This window comes from Colias croceus, chromosome 21 (genome assembly GCF_905220415.1).
Source record: "Colias croceus chromosome 21, ilColCroc2.1".
Taxonomy (NCBI): Eukaryota; Metazoa; Arthropoda; class Insecta; order Lepidoptera; family Pieridae; genus Colias; species Colias croceus.
The window spans coordinates 205,296-224,290 of record NC_059557.1 but is presented as its reverse complement, the minus strand read 5'-3'; the positions used below and the strand labels follow the sequence as shown (position 1 = coordinate 224,290).

Genomic DNA, 18,995 nt, shown 5'->3' with positions numbered 1-18,995 from the left:
CATTACTTATTGAAAACTTGCTGTGCTCCGCGGTTTCACCCGCATTGCTCCGCTCCTGTTGGTCTTAGCGTGGTGATATACCTTTAGTCTATAGGTTTCCTCGGTAAATGGGCTATCTAACACCGAAAGATTTTTTCAAATCGGACCAGCAGTTCCTGAGATAAACGCGATCAAACAAACAAACTCTTCATAATCATAATATTAGTATAGATTCGAACCGTTCGTTTGAAGGAGACGAATTGCAAAGAAACTGCGAATACTATAAGTAACGAATTATTCAGCTTAATAGTATTAGTAAAGACATTTAATAAAAACGATGTAATAAGCAATAAATGTCTTTGTGCAATTACAGATGCGTTGCTGTGTGGCCGCGCTGTGGGTGTCAGCCCTCGCGACACTCGCTGTAGCCAGCGCCGATCCCGCGCACGATACTCCACCACAGGTAATTTACTTGTAGTAGTAGTGTAGTAGTAACATATACGTGAAGGTAAACAAGAGTTGTGTTTAGATAGGCAGAAAAGAAGAGAAACACTTAAAAAATATAACGCTACAAATTAAGAAACTCCGTCGCTTTAAGGTCTGTTAAAAAGGCCAGATAAAAATGTTATTTGTAACAAAGTTCACCTCAAATAGTGTGATAAATATAATACTAGATATTAAACATAGTACTCTACCTACGTAAAAGTTTTAATGAAAAAAAGTTTGGTATTTAAGTACCTATTATGAAAGTTAGTTACAGATTCAAAACATTAGTTAGTCAAATAGCCACGAAACTAAGTTCATCTATAATTCATCTACAACTTAGGATATAAATACACATGTTGAATGTAGGACGCTACCCAAAACCGTCAACAAACCAAAATAGCATGTTACATCACCACAAACAAAAAGACAACAGTTCTGTCCTCACCGTATTTCACGTCATCTTCACACATTTCAATGTCTGAGATTTATTTCGTATATATTAGTTTAGATTTGGTTTAGATAAAACAATCGAGCTGTCACCGAAACTCGGGCCATTCATCGCAAGCAAATCATTTGTTGTGAAATCGTTACAGCCTTGCTTTGTTAACGAAATTACATTTAGCTAAACATGATACGGGTAAAGAAGTACCTAGTATTAATAATAAATTAACATACCTAATTATATTTCTAGATTATGTAATTTATAATGTAATGTTTACAAATAATTTATGAGCATTCCATTAAAATTTTAAATCGATATATGTATTAAAATCTTTTTAAATATATTAAAAAATAACAAATAAAATGTTTCATCGCAGCCGAGGACTTATTGAATTCGTAGAAATGTCAGGGAAATGCGTTTTGCTTTAAAATACAAAGGCACATTGCATGGGAGAATAATCGGATAGTCTGTCTATTAGATTCGTTTTTCTCTCTCTTTGTTGTGTTTGTAGGTATCAAAAATTCACAAAGCTACGATACACTAAGTCAATGTAAGATTTAAAGAAAGCAAAGAAGTATCATTAGAAATGTATATTGTGTAAAACATAGTAATGTAACTTTGCAGTAAAAGAGAATGCAATTTTCTCTTTAATATTTGTGTTGACTTAAAACTACCCTACTTATATTAATTTTCATAAAATTCCCGTTACATGTTAAGAGTTAAATGTAAAATGCAGTTTTGTATATAAATTTCTAAATATTTTTCAAAATATCATAAGAGTAAATAATGAAACTTATGTTTGAGTTGTTGACCTTTCACTTTTTGTGTATTTACACATAAGTCGATTAAATAGCAACTCTACCATTATTTTTTCAAGTCCTATAAATAACTGAAAAAGCAACACATCTATATCGTCGTAAACCTTAAAACCATCCACAAATCTGTAATACAGCAGCTTACAATATTTTCGTTCTAAAATCCCCGAGTCCACTTTAACACATTTACACGTTTTGAAACCGAAACGCCGCATAAATCAGTGTCGTTAAACAGTTTTCCTTCGGGGTGCTTTCTGAGATCTTCTCTTATGATATTAGCCCTCTCCCCCCCTCCCACACCCTCCCGCCATCCCTTGCTGTAATAACACTTCATGGACTGTTAATTTCAGCTTCTCTCGAGATTACTTCTATGCAAGATATTTTTGTAACACATTTTGAAATGTTTGAAATGTACCATGCACATCTCTAAAAATAAATCTTCAACAATTAACGCAATCTCTGTCTGTCCTTTTGGTTATAACACAACAACCAAACAGCAACACACATTAATTTTATATTTTAATTAAAATGCACTAACCCAACATTGTAAGAGTGCATACTGCATTCCAATTAGGTACGAATTCATTAAAAGTAAGTTTGAATATAAAATGCAGATGGAGTCTTAAATTGAATAAAAAAGTCGCAACGAAATTTTGCCATTGTTTCAATTTCAATCCTTTTATTATCCTTTGCACATTTCACAAATCATAAGCTATTTCTTAAATCTATATTTCTTAATAAACAGGCGTATACTTAAAATTTTAATATACATTAAAAATTAAACGCGAAATCCTCAAACATAAAATATTCGATACTTTTGCTGTAATAAACTGTTCTAACCCATCACCAAAGAACCCAGATTGAAGTAAAATAATAATAACGATCCCTATTAAGGGTGCTATTGTCTTATTTGATATTTAAGCCTAACTTTTGTAAACCATTAATAGTTGAAATGTTTCTCTCATTAACCGGAGCTAGGGTTGCGATGCAAATTATCTGAAAAATATAAAATTCTAAAAAAAATTGTTTTTTGAAACCATAATTATCTCTTTTTATGATAAAAAATAGCTTTTTTATAATCTTGTCATAGTGTATTTGCAAATACGGTCAACTTTAAAATAATATTTTTGTAAATATTTGAGTAAACATAACATTTATATCTATAAAATCTCTAGATTTTTGTAAAAAAAAACTGCTTAAATACTATTCCAATCCTTCGACCTTCTTCAGTGGCACAGATTTCAACTCAAACTCAATTTATGCAAACCTTTTTATCCATCGGGTACTCTAGACTTCTATTATTTTTTCCACATTTAGATTTATCTATAAAATTATTTATGAAAACCAATTACAATAACATTGATTAAATAATTGATTTAATTTATTGCAAACTACAACAAATTTAAAATTAGGAGAAAAAAATTCGATTTACTTTGAGCATGCTATTAAGAACAGAAAATATTACTAAAATAAATTGACAACCCTTACAAAAGCATCCAATTTCTCAAGACAGGCAGGTGAATATGTTTGTATAGATGTCGTAACATAGACGGGATCAGACATTCAATATTTGCGTGATGTCAGACGTCGTTAATTATTGTTTGGTTTCTAAATAACCCGCCTCAGCCTCTCCGCTCCACACATTTTATGATACACATAAAATTGTTTTGATGGAACATGCCGGATGTGTAAGTTGATAAAATATTTTGAAAATGTATCACCGTAATAAGTCACAAAATTATTGAAATACTTTAATTTCAAATTGCTAAATATATTGGGTATATTGAAGTGTAATTTTGTATAACGATAAATGTTTTGAAATCAGTAGCTTAGATTTAAATATTGTTGTTCACTGTTAAAAATCTTTACGGTGGGAAAAATGCAATAAAAGAAAGCTTGTTAGATTATTTTTCTACAGACACTTACTTACCTACCTACTTATTACTTCTCTAAAATCATCGTTTTTGACATACCTTCAATTTGTCTTCTCTCCTCAATCTCTCTCATTAAAATTCCTTGCCAAATCAATCAATACTCAGGCATAACTTAAAAACCGCTACAAAGTAAACTGATTAACATTCTTGGTACACTTTGGTTGGATATAATCTTGTGATTTCGCTCACGCCCGCGCCGCGCGCCGCCACGCATCGCTGCCCCGCATTTTTGTAACTATTCCGAGATTTCAATCCGAGCTAACTAATTTCATACTAATGGCAAAATAATCTCTATCCAATCAAAACCACTTTGGGAATATGGAACTTATAGGCTCGTGGTCGTGATGGAATACAGATGAGCGTTTGCAATATTAGAAGAGGAATGTTAAAATTTTTTGAACGAAAATTTATGGTATTGGGAAAATCTTTTTTATAGATTTCAATTTTTTATACCATCGAAAAAGTTTAATTATTCTTCATTAGAACACCCGTTAGTATATAGAAATACCGTTGTACCGGTGTAGTAGGTACCGTTGCTACTAGCAACGGTGCCGCATCTCCCTTCGACTTTGCAATACAAAAATATGACGCTGTACAAAGCTCCTGTTGAAGGTTACCCAATCGCTTTATAGCCGCTGTAACTGCATTATTTAGTGCTGTGCAACGGTAGTTAAATGCATTTCCCTCACCCTCGATACTAAAGTTTTATATCCCACTACACTTGTATTTGCCGCCGTAACGTCAAACACACCGACCGAACGACTTCGCATTTTCTTATTTAACATCCACGCTACCTAGTTTGTATTTCAAGGGAATCAATTTTAAATACATACATTTTATGCTTTAATGTGTACAAAAACATTTCAATTTCAATTTACTTTTTATTTCTAAAGGCATAGCAAATGTATTTTCTACTTATAATTGTTTATTCTCAACTTAAAATACCAACAAATAAATAAATACGAGTGTAATTATGTGACAGACATAAAAATAACATCATGTACAATATATTATTTATCTCAAAAAATATTTTCTGTTATATCGATGTACAGAATAATAGGAATATAATAATTATTAAGACTTATACCTTCGTACAAGGACTAGTCACGAAAAAGAATTTGACCGAAATCATAATATTCATCCATGAATTTTGAAATGACACATGGGTGTAGAACATTAGAGTATATTTTTATTTATTTTATTTACACGTTCTCATTAATTAATCACCAGATTTATTGATACATTAGAGACCACACAGTTTAATGGTTATTGGTTATTTATATAATTAATTTCGTGATCGATTAATTTCTTGATTTGTTACTATAAAACGTTGGCGTACTTATAATAATTATAAGTTGATTTTCCGAGTGTTGTTGGTGCTCTTTTTATTGAAAAAAAAATATATATTTATTAATGCTGATTAATTTGATGTAATTGAAATTGGAAAAAGATTTTCTTGTTGTTACGAATTATAGGTACTATACATTAAATTTTTGTGAATTTTTTTATCAAATCACTTAACTCCGACATTTTCCTTTCACAAAAAAGGTTAATATATCGTTTTGGGTTTACACAGGCTGACAATGACGTACAACTATCAGAAGAGGACAAAAGGGCATGGGCCAGCTTACACGGGGGCGGCGGTTGGGGCAAACGGGGCTGGCAAGATCTGAACTCGGCGTGGGGCAAACGCGCTTGGCAGGACCTCAACTCGCCATGGGGCAAGCGTGCATGGCAAGACTTAAATACAGCTTGGGGCAAACGAGCGTGGCAAGATTTGAACACAGCGTGGGGCAAACGCGGCTGGCAGGACCTTAACTCCGCTTGGGGCAAAAGGGGATGGCAAGACTTGAACGGTGCGTGGGGAAAGCGCGCGTGGAGAGATATGTCGCAGATCCCTTGGGGCAAACGGGCATGGCAGGATCTTAACACCGCGTGGGGCAAACGGGGCTGGCAGGACATGAGCTCGGCTTGGGGCAAGCGAGGCTGGCAAGACATGAGTTCCGCGTGGGGCAAGAGGACACCTGTAAGTGATATAGTCATTTAAAAAACCATATATGTATTTTAAAACACGGTTACTATATTATGATAAGTACGAAAAAATATAAAATGCCTATCAATTCATAAGTTGTGCCCAAAATCAACAACATGTTTCATTTTTTCCAAAGCCAATACATATAGAATATTGAAAACATTCGATATTTCGTATAACAGAGTGTATGGGTGTGTTTAGGACAACTGGGCCAATCTGCACGGCGCGTGGGGCAAGCGCTCGGCGGAGCCTGATTACGAGGATTACGAGCTTTACGCTGACCGACTCGCGCCACTACCACAAGTAAATATACGCTCTGACTTACAACATTACACAAAACTCTAACGTCAACAGAACTTATCTAACTTGACGACTTCTCTAAAACTAATTATTCACAGAAAACAAGTTTAAAAAATACATTTTAAATAAATAATTCTGTAGACAATACGTAACGACAAACAAAATAGGAATTATCACATTACTGCATGCGTAGCTTTGCTCAAAAATATGATGGTATATTAAGAATTAATTCTTATTATCTTAATAATTCACAGGTTGACTCCGATCACGTTCTAGTAGAAGCCCCCGAAAAGAAAGCGTGGTCTTCACTACACGGGGCATGGGGCAAACGGCCGATCAAGCAGGCACAATACAATAGTGGTATGATACACTTTTTAACAAATTAACTTTATATGTTTCCCTTTTAAAAGAAACCTAAAAGAATAAAATATATAAGGTTTGTTGGCATTTTAAATTTTTAAACTCATATTTTCCCTTTAAAACCTAAAAGGATATATTGTAGAAACAGTTTTCAATTTAAAGATTCCATATGCAGATAGCACAATCGAAAGCTTTATCTAAATTAATTAAATGGTACACTGCACTCATTTTGCTTTTATCTTTGATACAAAAATAGAATTTTTATCACAAACGATGTATCTGTAATCATATTAATCTAACCGCATTAAATAGATTGTATCGAAAATAATTGCGGTATAAATATTCATTGGAATTCTATTCTTATTTCCCGGATTACGGTTTATTTGTATCCGCTATCGATATTTAAGTGTCCAACAAAAATAGATCCAATATTGTTCCGCAAATTGACAAAAGTGATCTGTTTGCTTTGTTAAGATACTTATTTATCACTGAGGTAACGTAGACTTAACTTTGGTTTTAGAAATATCAACCGTGATGTTTTTTATGAATAAAATTTAATTGGCTTTGATATTACAACAAATTGAAGCATTTATTTTATTCTATAGGTTGATTTGAAAGCATTGGTTTTCATGAACACAACATTCATTTCGATAGTTAAGTTCATTAAATTCCTAAGTTAAATATAGTTCCATAGCCTGATATGAATATTGAATGGGAGTAAGTATTATCAGTGACTCCATTTTAATAATATGCTGAAATTATTGATGAATAGTTAAATTCAACAATGATGAGACTAATCTTCAAATAGTTATTACCCACTGCAATATTTTCATTTTTCACTTCTAATATAACGGATTGCGAAAGAAAACTAAGAGTAATATTAAAGTAATCCGTTAGAAAGTGCAATAATCCTCGGTGGAAATAAATTAGCGCCATGAAAGCTCAGATTTATTCGCTAAAGCTGCGATCCGGGATTAATTGCCAAGTTATTCTTGAGCGGGCGGTTTAAAATTGAAATCGGTACGTTTTTAACAAAGCGTTATAATTAGTGAGAACTTCATTAAGGATATAAAGCTGCCATTTTGGTGAATATTTCGTAAATTAGTCGAATTGATGACTGAATACGTTGATTATAGCTGTAATGAGTCTATGGAATATATTTATGTAGAATAACAGGTGCAAGTCAAAATTGTATTTAAAATACATAGATAGTTATAATTGCAATAAAGAGTTTCATTGAAGATAATAGTAATATTGCTGAGACCTTCCATTGTCTTGATTTTGGTCTGATTTAGGCACCTAGTATGTAAAAAAAGTATTAATTAATTATTAAATATAAACAAATTTACAAAAAAGAAGCAATTTGCGATGTTATTACAACACATGAAAACCAACTGGTATACAACCAGCACTTTAAATGACAAACAGGAGCATATTACTGGAAGCGCGAGCCTGGCTGGACCAACCTGCGCGGGATGTGGGGCAAGCGCTCTGCCCCCGGGGCAGACGACGATGGTAACCGCTCGAACTAGATCGATTGCTTCTCTTCTCTTTTGTACAGCACTCGAGCACTTCTTTTATGAATAGAGGGTTTAGCACTGGTAGTGGCAATTCTAGATTGCCTATCACTTCTATTGTCTTAGTGGATGGTTACTTAGCACTGTTAGTAGCAATAGATTAAATGGCGCATTTTTTCAATAGATGGTCCCTTAGCAATGTCAGTAGTAATACTAGATTGAATACCTAACACACTTTTGTAAATAGATTCTTACATAGCACTCTTAGAAGCAATTGTTATAAATAAAAAGCAATAGATTGTGAACTTTTTCTAAATAGATATTTACGTACTTTTTTTTTGTCATTCACTTTAGTAGCTATTCTCTGCACTTAAATTTCCATTGTTTTGTCTCATTGAATCTAATCTGTCGTCTCCCACTGCACTAGTTTCTGTAATGTGTATCGTCATCATTTTAGTTTCTTCATTCAGCCACCCTTATAAGACTTCCCTTCCTTTCTGTATATATATATTATGTAGTCTATAGATTAGCGAAGTATTAGCACAGATTAATAAGTAGTAACTTTTTATAAGAATGTTTTATCATTTGTACGTTTATTCCAGTTAAAAGTAGTACTTCGCCGTTCTCACATGTAAGATATTTTTGGACTGAACACAACACAACAAAAACTGCTTAGTTTTATAATGAGCCAACATACCTGCATCCAGACGACCACATTATTTTATAAAATGTAGATCTCCATTTTATTTCTCACTACTTTTGCCGCACCTTTTCACCGACACTTCCTTTTTTGTCTGATTAATGTACAAGTGTATGTATATTATGTAGTTAAATGTAATTGTAGAAGTATTTTAAGATAATTTTAAATAGTTACAAGTAATGTACGTAGTATATACATAGGCGCAGCATAATAATTATATTGGCGAATGTTAAATTATTTTTTGTATTATTGTTCCAATCAAGCACTCAACAGTTTTATTTGCCCAGACTAATTTCTCTTTTACTAATATACAATAATGTTTTAATACTTTTTTTTTCTGTTCCACTTTTTACTCAATCCTTGATTACGACTAGTTCCAGTTCAATGGAGACATTCAGGCACTTATTGAAACCATTTATTATTTTTAGCGCGACGATTCAGTTCTTATGTTTCTATTTTGTGCTACGATTTTGCATAAAGTGCTTCGTGAGGAGCCTAAGCTTTGAATTCATGAAAAAACGTATCAAATTATGGATACTATTTTTGTTCAATATCCTTGTACATTAAATAAAAATCAGAAACAGCCGGCTGCTATTTTTTCGCAGAAATATGGCAGCCCATCAATAAAATTGGCATCAATGGTACCAACATTTGTAACAAAGTTGCGTAATATGAATTACATTCTATAGTTCGTCACTTATTAACAGGCATTTAATTTAACGTAAAATAATTCTACAAAATGTCTAAATAAAGTCTAAATGAATTCTGAAAGTCTGACATATTTTCGTTTATAGAATGTTATTGTATCGGTAATCCGTAAAACGCTTTTTCGTTCACATCAATTAATAAATCGCGTTAAACCTTCATCAAAGCAAATTGCAACATTTAATTCAAAATTGACACAAAAGGGCCCGTCGCGTAGGTATATTTCATAAAATCATTTAACTTGAAAGGTCGTTAATGACACACGACATCAAATGGTCCCAAAATAAATACAAACTTGTTAAACGTCGAATATATTTACTTGAGCCTACACCAGTGACCGGCCAACAGGCTGCAAACAGAATTGTCAACAGCGATAGGTCCCTAATCTGTAACGAAAATACCGACTGCTGTTAACTTATACGACAAAACCCCTATGAAGGCTTCCAGCTCACGATGCGACAAAAAATTATTTAAATAGAGAGTTAATTCACAGTGCTCTGGATAGTATGCCTTATTTCTTTTAAATATAAAAACAATAAAGAAAACCATTCGAAATCGATACGAATAGCAGAAGCACAATTGAATAAATAAATATTTCCATAAACTTCGATATAGCAAATTTATTTTTTTACGTATTACAATATTTAATTCTCTAGAATATTTCTTCAACTATTACTAACGTAATGTGAGTAGGTAGTGCGACTTTCTTGTCGTACCTTTTGTGTATCGCGCGCGACGCTAAATCGGAAATGGACACATTGTAACCCAGCAGACCCGCTGTATACTTACTGGCCGAAATAAACTTAAGCTGAGGACACATTAGGACCTTCTCGACTTGTAACCCAGTTTTACGTAACTATATAGTAATACTATGTTCTTAGTAAAGTACCGACTATAATAAAACCGTTTATATTTTAATAAATTAAAACTAATTCATGAAAATAAATTTTATAGAACCTAAACAGCTCTAAACATTTCCTTTTTGTGAAAACTCTGCCGTTCCCACTCTCCGAAAGGCAGAGTTTTCACAAAAGCACCAACAAACCAAATAGCTGTGGGGCAATTTGCCAAAGATCCTCACAAAGCAATGGGGCAAGTAAATCAGGCGACACAACAATGGGGTCGCTAACGTCACCAACCTGTCGCCTACATACGTGTTTGCTCAATCCATTTGCTGGAATGGAAGTGTGGACCCACTTATGTATATTGTATTTTAATATCTTACATATTTGGGTGAAGGCGTGAAGCAGCAGAACAGTTTGTCCGCAGTAACCAATACTTGTAATGCCACTTTCACATATCTCTATATTATAATCCATACTAATATTATAAATGCGAAAGTAACTCTGTCTGTCTGTCTGTCTGTTACTCAATCACGCCTTAACTACTGAACCAATTTGCATGAAATTTGGTATAGAGATATTTTGATACCCGAGAAAGGACATAGGATAGGTTTTATCCCGGAAATCTTACGGGAACGGGTTTTTCTTTGAAAACGCGGGCGAAGCCGCGGGCGGAAAGCTAGTATAATGTATATATCTTCAGAGAAGTAACAATTGAGTGTAATAACTAATATTCAAACTTAAACTTTAATCTCAATGTGTGCTTTTTATATTCGTTTTGAAATGTACCAATTTTCTCTTTCTGGATTTTATATATTTCATGGAATCCCTTTTTGGTGGTATTTTAATCTCATTATAACGAGCTTATGTCCAAGTTTCGAGTGTTTAACATCAAGAGCGGTTGTACATTAATGAATCAATTAACGTGTTTATATAAGGGTCCATACTTCTGGTTAATCATCTAAAAATATCAGTTTGATGAAAGGGTTGACTCCCTAATAAAGCGTTGCGTGAATACCTACAAAGTTCCATTACTGTTCCAAATTGTTAATTGTTGTTGGGATGTCTGTATTGTTCCTCGAGCCCGACTTCGCAGCTGAAAAACAAAAAGTGTGTATAATTTTAATAAAAAATTGAGCCATTAAAGTCGTTCCCATCCGTCACGCGCGCCGACCCGAATTCTAAACATTTGTGCGAATGACGTTAATTGTAATTAAAATAAAGCGGCATTAAATCAAAAGCCCTATTCAGTGTAATGAGGGGAACGTGTTGATTAGCACAATAAAAGTTAATTGTAGCGGGGGGTAGACGTACAGTTTCACTCGCGGAATGAAAAACTAGTTCCCTTATTGGATAAGTTTCAGTATTGTTGGAGTTGTGCTCGCAAGCGGGGCTCTTGTTTTTATGCTCTCGTGGTGCTTGAGCAGTATCGCTTTGTGCAAACTAAGCTTTTATAAAAAACGTTCAATGAAACATTGTGAGTTGTACCCGGCGCTCGTGTTCTGTCGTTTTGCGAAGCGTTTGTAAATTTGTGAGCCAAGTTGGAAGGGAAGTCGAAAAAGTTTGGGAGTCGGCTAAAAACATTTTATTTATGAGAATCTTAATTTATAGAATTGGTTATTTAATTTCCTTATTTGATTCTCGCGTCAAGATATAAAGTTTTATACGCGTAGCGTCTAAGCGTAGCGTATAGCCTAAAGAAATACAATGCATTTTTTCGGGTTAATTATCCTGTTTACGTTCCGATTCTACAAACATCTTTACTTGAGACATTAAGAGCCAAATGAATTCTGAAACATATCCTCGCTTTTCATTAACTATATTTTCACATTGTCTAGCGCAGACTACATGACTTTGCCTGCATAAGGTTTTCCAAAATATTTAGGTAATTGGTTTAGTAATATGTTGGTACCATCTTTATTGACAAAGCGCCTAGAGCCTCTACAGTCTGCATATAAGTGAAAGTATTTCTAACGGAATATTTATATGAATTATTACTTATTAAAAAAAATCCATTAACGAATATAGATGAACTGTAACAACTAATCGCATAATGTGACAGCACATTATTTCTACATCAGTCGTCACTTTCAGCAGTAGATTTGCAAACAATCGCGGATTAACACGCGCCCCCTCCCCTTTCCTCCTCCCTCTTCCCTTCCCCTCACAGCTCAACAATTAATCTCATTACATTATCCATGTTACAATGCATCGAATCCTTATAAGTTTTACAATTAGACGTAATGCTATGTATAATGCTATGTATATATGCTTTGTAACCACAATTCAAACAAATAAATTTTCATTTCATTTCATTTCATTTCATTTCATTTATGGAAGCACTAGTTAGAAATTACAATTTAGTTTCATATGTATTTAACAAATCTTAAGAAAGATTTTACGATACAATGTTAGATATAGAGTAATACTGTTTAAATATGGAAACAGCAAAAATAATTCGTAGTTGCAACATCGTCTAAAGGCAAAAAAAACAATTTATTTCAACTTTTGTGAAGAAATATCAATTTGTAGACACAAATTTCAAAAATATTTTTGACAGTAATAAAAAAATAACCAGCCAATATAATGTTTACTATAGCGACAAGTTTTAAACTTAAATATTTAAATACCAACTCTCCAAGCTCTATTTTGTCTTAACAATATATTATATAATTACAACAAAACAATTTGATGTGCGTACATTTGGGCGGATCATGCATATTTATAAGTGTACATTGTATTACGCTCATGTCGGAATTACGCGCCAAACGGGATTCCAAGCGAATGGTCTGTCACGAGAGGTTATTAAGGCTGACATCGCTTGATAATATTTTACTGCTTCATGTTTTGGGCGACAGATACTTTTAATAGACTTGCAGGAGAATTTTTATCAGATGAATTAATAACACTACGTATTGGAATCTACCATCGATATAATATAAGGTTATTGTAGTAGTGTAATTTATTATCTGTGATAGGGTGAAATTCGGTTAATATTTTGCGACGATCGAGATAACACGGAACTACTGAGTACATATTATGCAATTCGGTAAACATAAAAGTACATTTTTATGGAACGATGATATATTTAGTCAATACATTACTAAGCCAAAAAATACCTATAAAATCCTAGGTACAGAACATCCACCGTCCTTAAAAATTTATGATAACTCGCTCAAATTCTTCCTCTTTCATTTCTTTCTCTACAAATCTGCATACAAAGACATAAAATCAATTAAACTAAATAGGAAGATCCAGCGCAAACCCAAGATCCTGCCTATCAGAATACATTACTTGGACGCGTGCGAATTAATTTCTCCCACGGTAAATGCGCTTTCGAGTTGAGATTGTACAACTTATATAAACGTCAAAGTGACAGAGGTTAAGATAAACACGTTCAACTGATACATGCGAAGTTATAGCCAATTAGTTATCTCAAATATATTGGCCAAGTTCTAATATCTAACTATACGAGGTATAACTACATAATATTTCTATTAAGCGCTACATGATGGTAAAAATGTCTTCTTTTTTAAATTATTCCATCAGTTTTTAGTTAAATACCTAACAATCGTTTGTTAATCAAACACATGAGGCAAGAACAACATAAACAAACAAAACAAATCTAATATTTCCTATACCTATATAATATTACTTTAGTTAAGTTAAAAAAACTATTGTTAACAGATAATTCAAAGTGCATTAGTATTTTTCGTAGAATAAAAAACTAAGATATTACTAATACCTACTATATATTATATGTATCGAACCGTAACAGATTAGGGGAAACTATTACCAACGTATTAGATTCGGCTGGATTACGGATGTCCCGGTTTGATTCGATTTGTTCACCATGAAGCAATCCTTTCGCATCAATAATGTGCTATTGTAAACTTGATAACGTATTTGTTTCACATATTGTAACATTTTAAGAGCATTAATGCAAAATAATTACTATCGCACATTTTGTATATAAACATCCATATGTCATAGTAATATTTCACATTCTATCATAAATTGTATGTAAAAAGATGTCTATTCAGCGCACGTGTAGACTTGTTAGCAAATGTTTTTTTTTTTTTTTTGTAAATTGTACAGAAGTGCAAGGACATGATATTGTTTTGATTTTACTAACACAAGTTTTGTTTTACAGAGAACACAACTGGAGAGGAGGCCTAGATCTGGACATAGTATACGATAATCCAATCATATCGCAGCATTATGTAACTCATACTTCTAGAAGATTCTCAACACATTGGCGGTATCAGTTCCTATTTGTTTTGTTCGTCTCATCTCATGTTATCCGTACAAATGTCACCTTCTAGAGATATAAGATTATTTTTATGATATTATATGCTTAGTTGTAAGGTTGAGCCGGTGTTACTATACGTTAGATAATTAATATTGTAATTAATAATTGTATTTTATTAGTAATGTTGATGTATTAAATGGCTTCATGACTTTAATGTTGTCCAATAAAAATTTATTCGGAGCCGAAACTTGTTTTATTTTGATAACCCTTTATCTATACGTACCAATATAAAAAACAGTTAAATGCATAAACGCAATAAATGAGGTAATCATTTACGATAACACTTCATTTCAAGTAAAAACCTTTATAATATAGCGAAACGTAGGTTCGAATCCTACATGACTATTTTTATAATTTTTGAGAAAAAATAATTAAGACACTGATCAATTTATCATCTCTCTACCAAACATTTTCTTGCTATCCCTCCATTATTAGATATATTTATTGTTATATTTTCGCTTATAATACGAGGAGGTGTAACAAAGGAGACAGTCGAAATTAAAAGTAATACAGTATGCTATATTATACATGAATTATGAAAAAAGTATGAATCCAATAAAATCTATACATATAATAAATCTGTAGAAGGGTCAATTCTGTACATTGAAAATATTGAAAAAATAACAAGCAGGGGGTGTTACTGGATCGATACCAAACCCAAATATGTGATTAAAAAAATTTTTGTCTGTCTGTCTGTCTGTCTGTCTGTCTGTCTGTCTGTCTGTCTGTCTGTCTGTCTGTATGTGAAGACATCACGTGAAAACTACCGGTTCGATTTCGATGAAACTTGGTATAATTATACCTTATTATCCTGGGCGTAAAATAGGATACTTTTTATCCTGGAAAAATACGTAGAAAAAAAATTAATCTCAATTTTTCAGTTATCCATAGACGTTGTTCTGTAGTAGGTACCGCGAACACACGTTGCGTATTATTATAGACCTAGCCGTATTTGGGTCCAATAGATATTTATAAGATGTCATTGTCCGAGTTACTCAAAATGGAGAAATAAACCATCCACGCAAAGACCGACATCCGCGCGGACGGAGTCGCGGGCGGAAGCTAGTATATTATAAATGACGATACAATATACAAAGTGAAAAAGCAGCCTTCGTTTCCAATGAATGTCACATCCAAAGCTTATTACGAAGTCCATTGACGATTTTCCATTTGTTAAAATTAAATAAAACCAACGAATTGTGGTGGCAACAGATTTATTAACATAATACAAACAGTGATAATATTAGATTTATCCATTTCTATTGAATTACTATATAGAGACAAAACAATACGAATATAATATAAATTATCACTCATAATGACAGTATTCAAATTAACTCCCTAACAAACTGGAGTCCTAGTACTTAGTAGCATGTCTAATAAACTTCTTTCTTTCCTATCCACATGTTTCATGGAGATCCACATGTTTCAACCTAGGAAGAAAGAGAAGAGCGAAAAGGTGAATTGAGACATGAATATCTTTCTCCATGATTATTACTTTATATTGTGTGAAAATCTGTTTCTAATAAATTATATATATAATATGTTATATAATGTGTGGTAAATTGTAATCATAAGAAGTATTAATAATTAATATTCATAACAATCATCCGTTACTCGAGCCTAAATAATTTGCAAGTTGATCAGAGATGAGTCGAGCGGGCTGAGCGGTAGATACACATCACCAAAATAATTATCATTAAAACCCCATTTCTCATTAAGACGTCACCGCGGGCTGCTTGCTTCGCAGATTCTTCAAATAACCGTTTAAATTTACTGGATTTGCTCTTGTATTGGCGCAAATCTTTTTGTGCTATGAATTAAAGGACAGTTAAAAATATGTAATATTTCGATGATTTTCTCAAAAGTAATCAATCGATTGTCACTCAATGTAGCACAAAGAAATCAGGAAAAATCTTAATTCAAAGTTTTAATACAATGCAAAAAAAACACATAGACTTCATACGCCAAAAGGCCAAAGGCCAAAAGGCTCTACTGTAAAGTTTCTACCATATTGAAAATTAAAAAAACACCCAAAATCTTTAGAATCTATTTAAGTATAACTAACCTATCTATAATAACATGGAAGTTAATTCTCTTGTAGACAATCACTAGACAATAATCCACAGCTAACAAAAGCTGAGTGACACGTGAGATATGAACCATTCCGTGACAAATAGACATAAGTACTTCAATCATACTCATTGTCAAAAGAACTGAGAAAAAATGGTATAATAAAGGAGGTAACAAACTAGTTACTACAATTAAAATTCAATATCAAAGTAATCTTCTATGTAAACTCAATATGTTGTTGAGTTTACATAGAAGATTACTGATGTTTTAATATCAAATTGTGCTCCAATATGTTTTCTATTTTATTGCTTAAACAATTGAGCAAAACGATTAGATATATCTATTATTTCAAAATTAAGCAGACACGTCCTAATATAAAATCTATCTGTATGGGTTATTTCTTGGATGCATTTCACACACGTTTGACCGATCGATTTTACGAAGAGCTTTTCATGGTCACCAGACTGAAGCTTTTTTGACTGAAATCCGCAAACTTACTAACTATTAAGCAAATAATAAATTGAAGTATTAAATAAACGTTATTTTATGGTAGTATTTCTATATAAAACGTTTTTCGGTATGACAAAATAATCTACTGGCCCTAATGCGAAAGTTTATGAGGATGGATGAACTCGTAAGTCGTATATGTATGTGTGTACTTTCACGAAAACGAAAAAACTACTGGACGTATTTGGATGAAACTTTATTAATGTTTGGGGGACTAATGACTAAACATTGTGAAGAGGTTTTTAATACTTTGTTTTTTTAACATCCACGAAACTTCATTGCTATTTGCGGTTACAAAAAAACTAACCTTTGAATATGCATGCAAGAATATCACACCCAACTAGCCGATACGACAAATCTATTCAAACGCACAAATTACATCATTTAACTACAATACGAATCATAGTGAAATAGCCTAAAATAATTCAACTCCAGTACATTAAGATTAAGATAGTCTACACATAGGTACAGAATACACATAAAGAGACTAGACAAAAATTCGCAAAAGTAAATTAAAATGTCTGAAAATAACAATGGAAAAGCTGTAAAACTTCGAGCTAACGGAGCAGCAACGCGCCTTCCATCCAATCTGCTGCTGACACCATGCCTTTGAGACTTCGGAGACCTTTTGTTTATATATTTGGCTATAAAGCGTCTTTTGAGACACAATTCACGTACATTTCAATATGAAGAAGCTTTTATATTCCTTGATAATTGTTGGCTAATAAATTATTATGGTTCTTATTAATTAAATATGATTCTGTTAGTCAGTTTAGTCTATAATTAGTGCTTCTCCACCTACCTAATCAGGTTTTCTAGAAGAAATCGCTGCCATGGCGATAAAATCGTTATGCTCTGCTGTGTGTGTATTATATTAATTTTACTTTTGAGGTATAAATAACTATAAACCATCAGATATAATCATAGGTCATCATCAATACGCAATTACAAATTTGTTATAAGCGCAAAATTTAACAAAAACGTATACCAGTTTAAAGGCACTCCCAGAAAATTGAATCCCATGGCTATCTGTGCCCTTAAAAATAGTGTTGAATAAAAATTTTACTTAGGTACACTAAGATTCGCAATTTACCTGATTGTATGCGCTACAAATACACACGTGTCTATCTGTTTTTTTAATAATAATCAATTAGAAGTACAAAAATATAAAACCATAGGTTGCTTTTGTCACGTAAACATAAGGAAATGAAGGGTTACTTGGAAGCAAAATTTGTATGGAGAACGGTTATCGCTAATATGAAGTGACATGACAGAGGGCGGGAAGCTGTGGCGGGAAGTAAGTATTTATTATAAGGAAAGTTATTGACTGGCGAGTACGACGTACTGCAGTGCAAAAACATGCAACTTTCAAAAAAGCTGAACTATGCTTGCATTTTATTTGGGATTTAGTGAACTTGGATAGAGTTTTGTATATATGTTACAGGAAATGTATATAATCCGTCATTGTATACAATTCCTAGGAAATGTATACAATTCCTAGGAAATGTATACAATTCCTAAAATCGTACGGAAATGTGTGAAATAAATTATTTTATACACATTTCCTAGGAAATCTATACATTTCCTAAATAGCTATCGGAAATGTAAAACATTTAAGATATTGATATGTCGCAGGCAAGGGTTGGACTAAAGCAAAGGGGGAGCAGGACTTAAAAAATTTTTGATGGAGTTGGTGTCATTATAACACCGATTTATTATTGTTTTATCGTAAAGATTACGCTTATATAAGCATGTTTTATAGGAACAACTTTTCTCTAAAATCAAAAATAGCCGAGATATTCGCCCTCAAAGTTAGGTTAGGTTTAGGTTAGGTTAGCCGTTAGGTTAGGTTAGGTTAGGTTTGTTAAAAAAAACTACACAGAAATAGGAGCCCCGCGAAGCGGGGCTCCGTCGACGAAGATCGAACGATCGAAGATAATAATATGAACATAATATTATTACAATTTTACGGTATGACTGTTACCCGATTG

General features: G+C 32.9%; 1 protein-coding gene across 2 annotated transcripts in view; it reads left to right on the top strand.

Moving 5' to 3' along the window:
- Window positions 1–14,598, top strand: part of LOC123701452 (prothoracicostatic peptides) — a 55,868-nt gene extending 41,270 nt beyond the window's left edge. The window contains exons 2-7 of one of the 2 annotated variants that reach the window (XM_045648937.1): window positions 353–442; window positions 5,233–5,682; window positions 5,890–5,991; window positions 6,243–6,348; window positions 7,777–7,863; window positions 14,266–14,598. In XM_045648937.1, coding sequence (XP_045504893.1) covers window positions 353–442; window positions 5,233–5,682; window positions 5,890–5,991; window positions 6,243–6,348; window positions 7,777–7,863; window positions 14,266–14,291 — 861 coding nt within the window. In that variant the 3' untranslated portion in view covers window positions 14,292–14,598. The remainder of the gene's footprint in view (window positions 1–352; window positions 443–5,232; window positions 5,683–5,889; window positions 5,992–6,242; window positions 6,349–7,776; window positions 7,864–14,265) is intronic. The other variant, XM_045648938.1, reaches the window with a different exon arrangement.
- The last annotated feature ends 4,397 nt before the right edge of the window (window positions 14,599–18,995 follow it).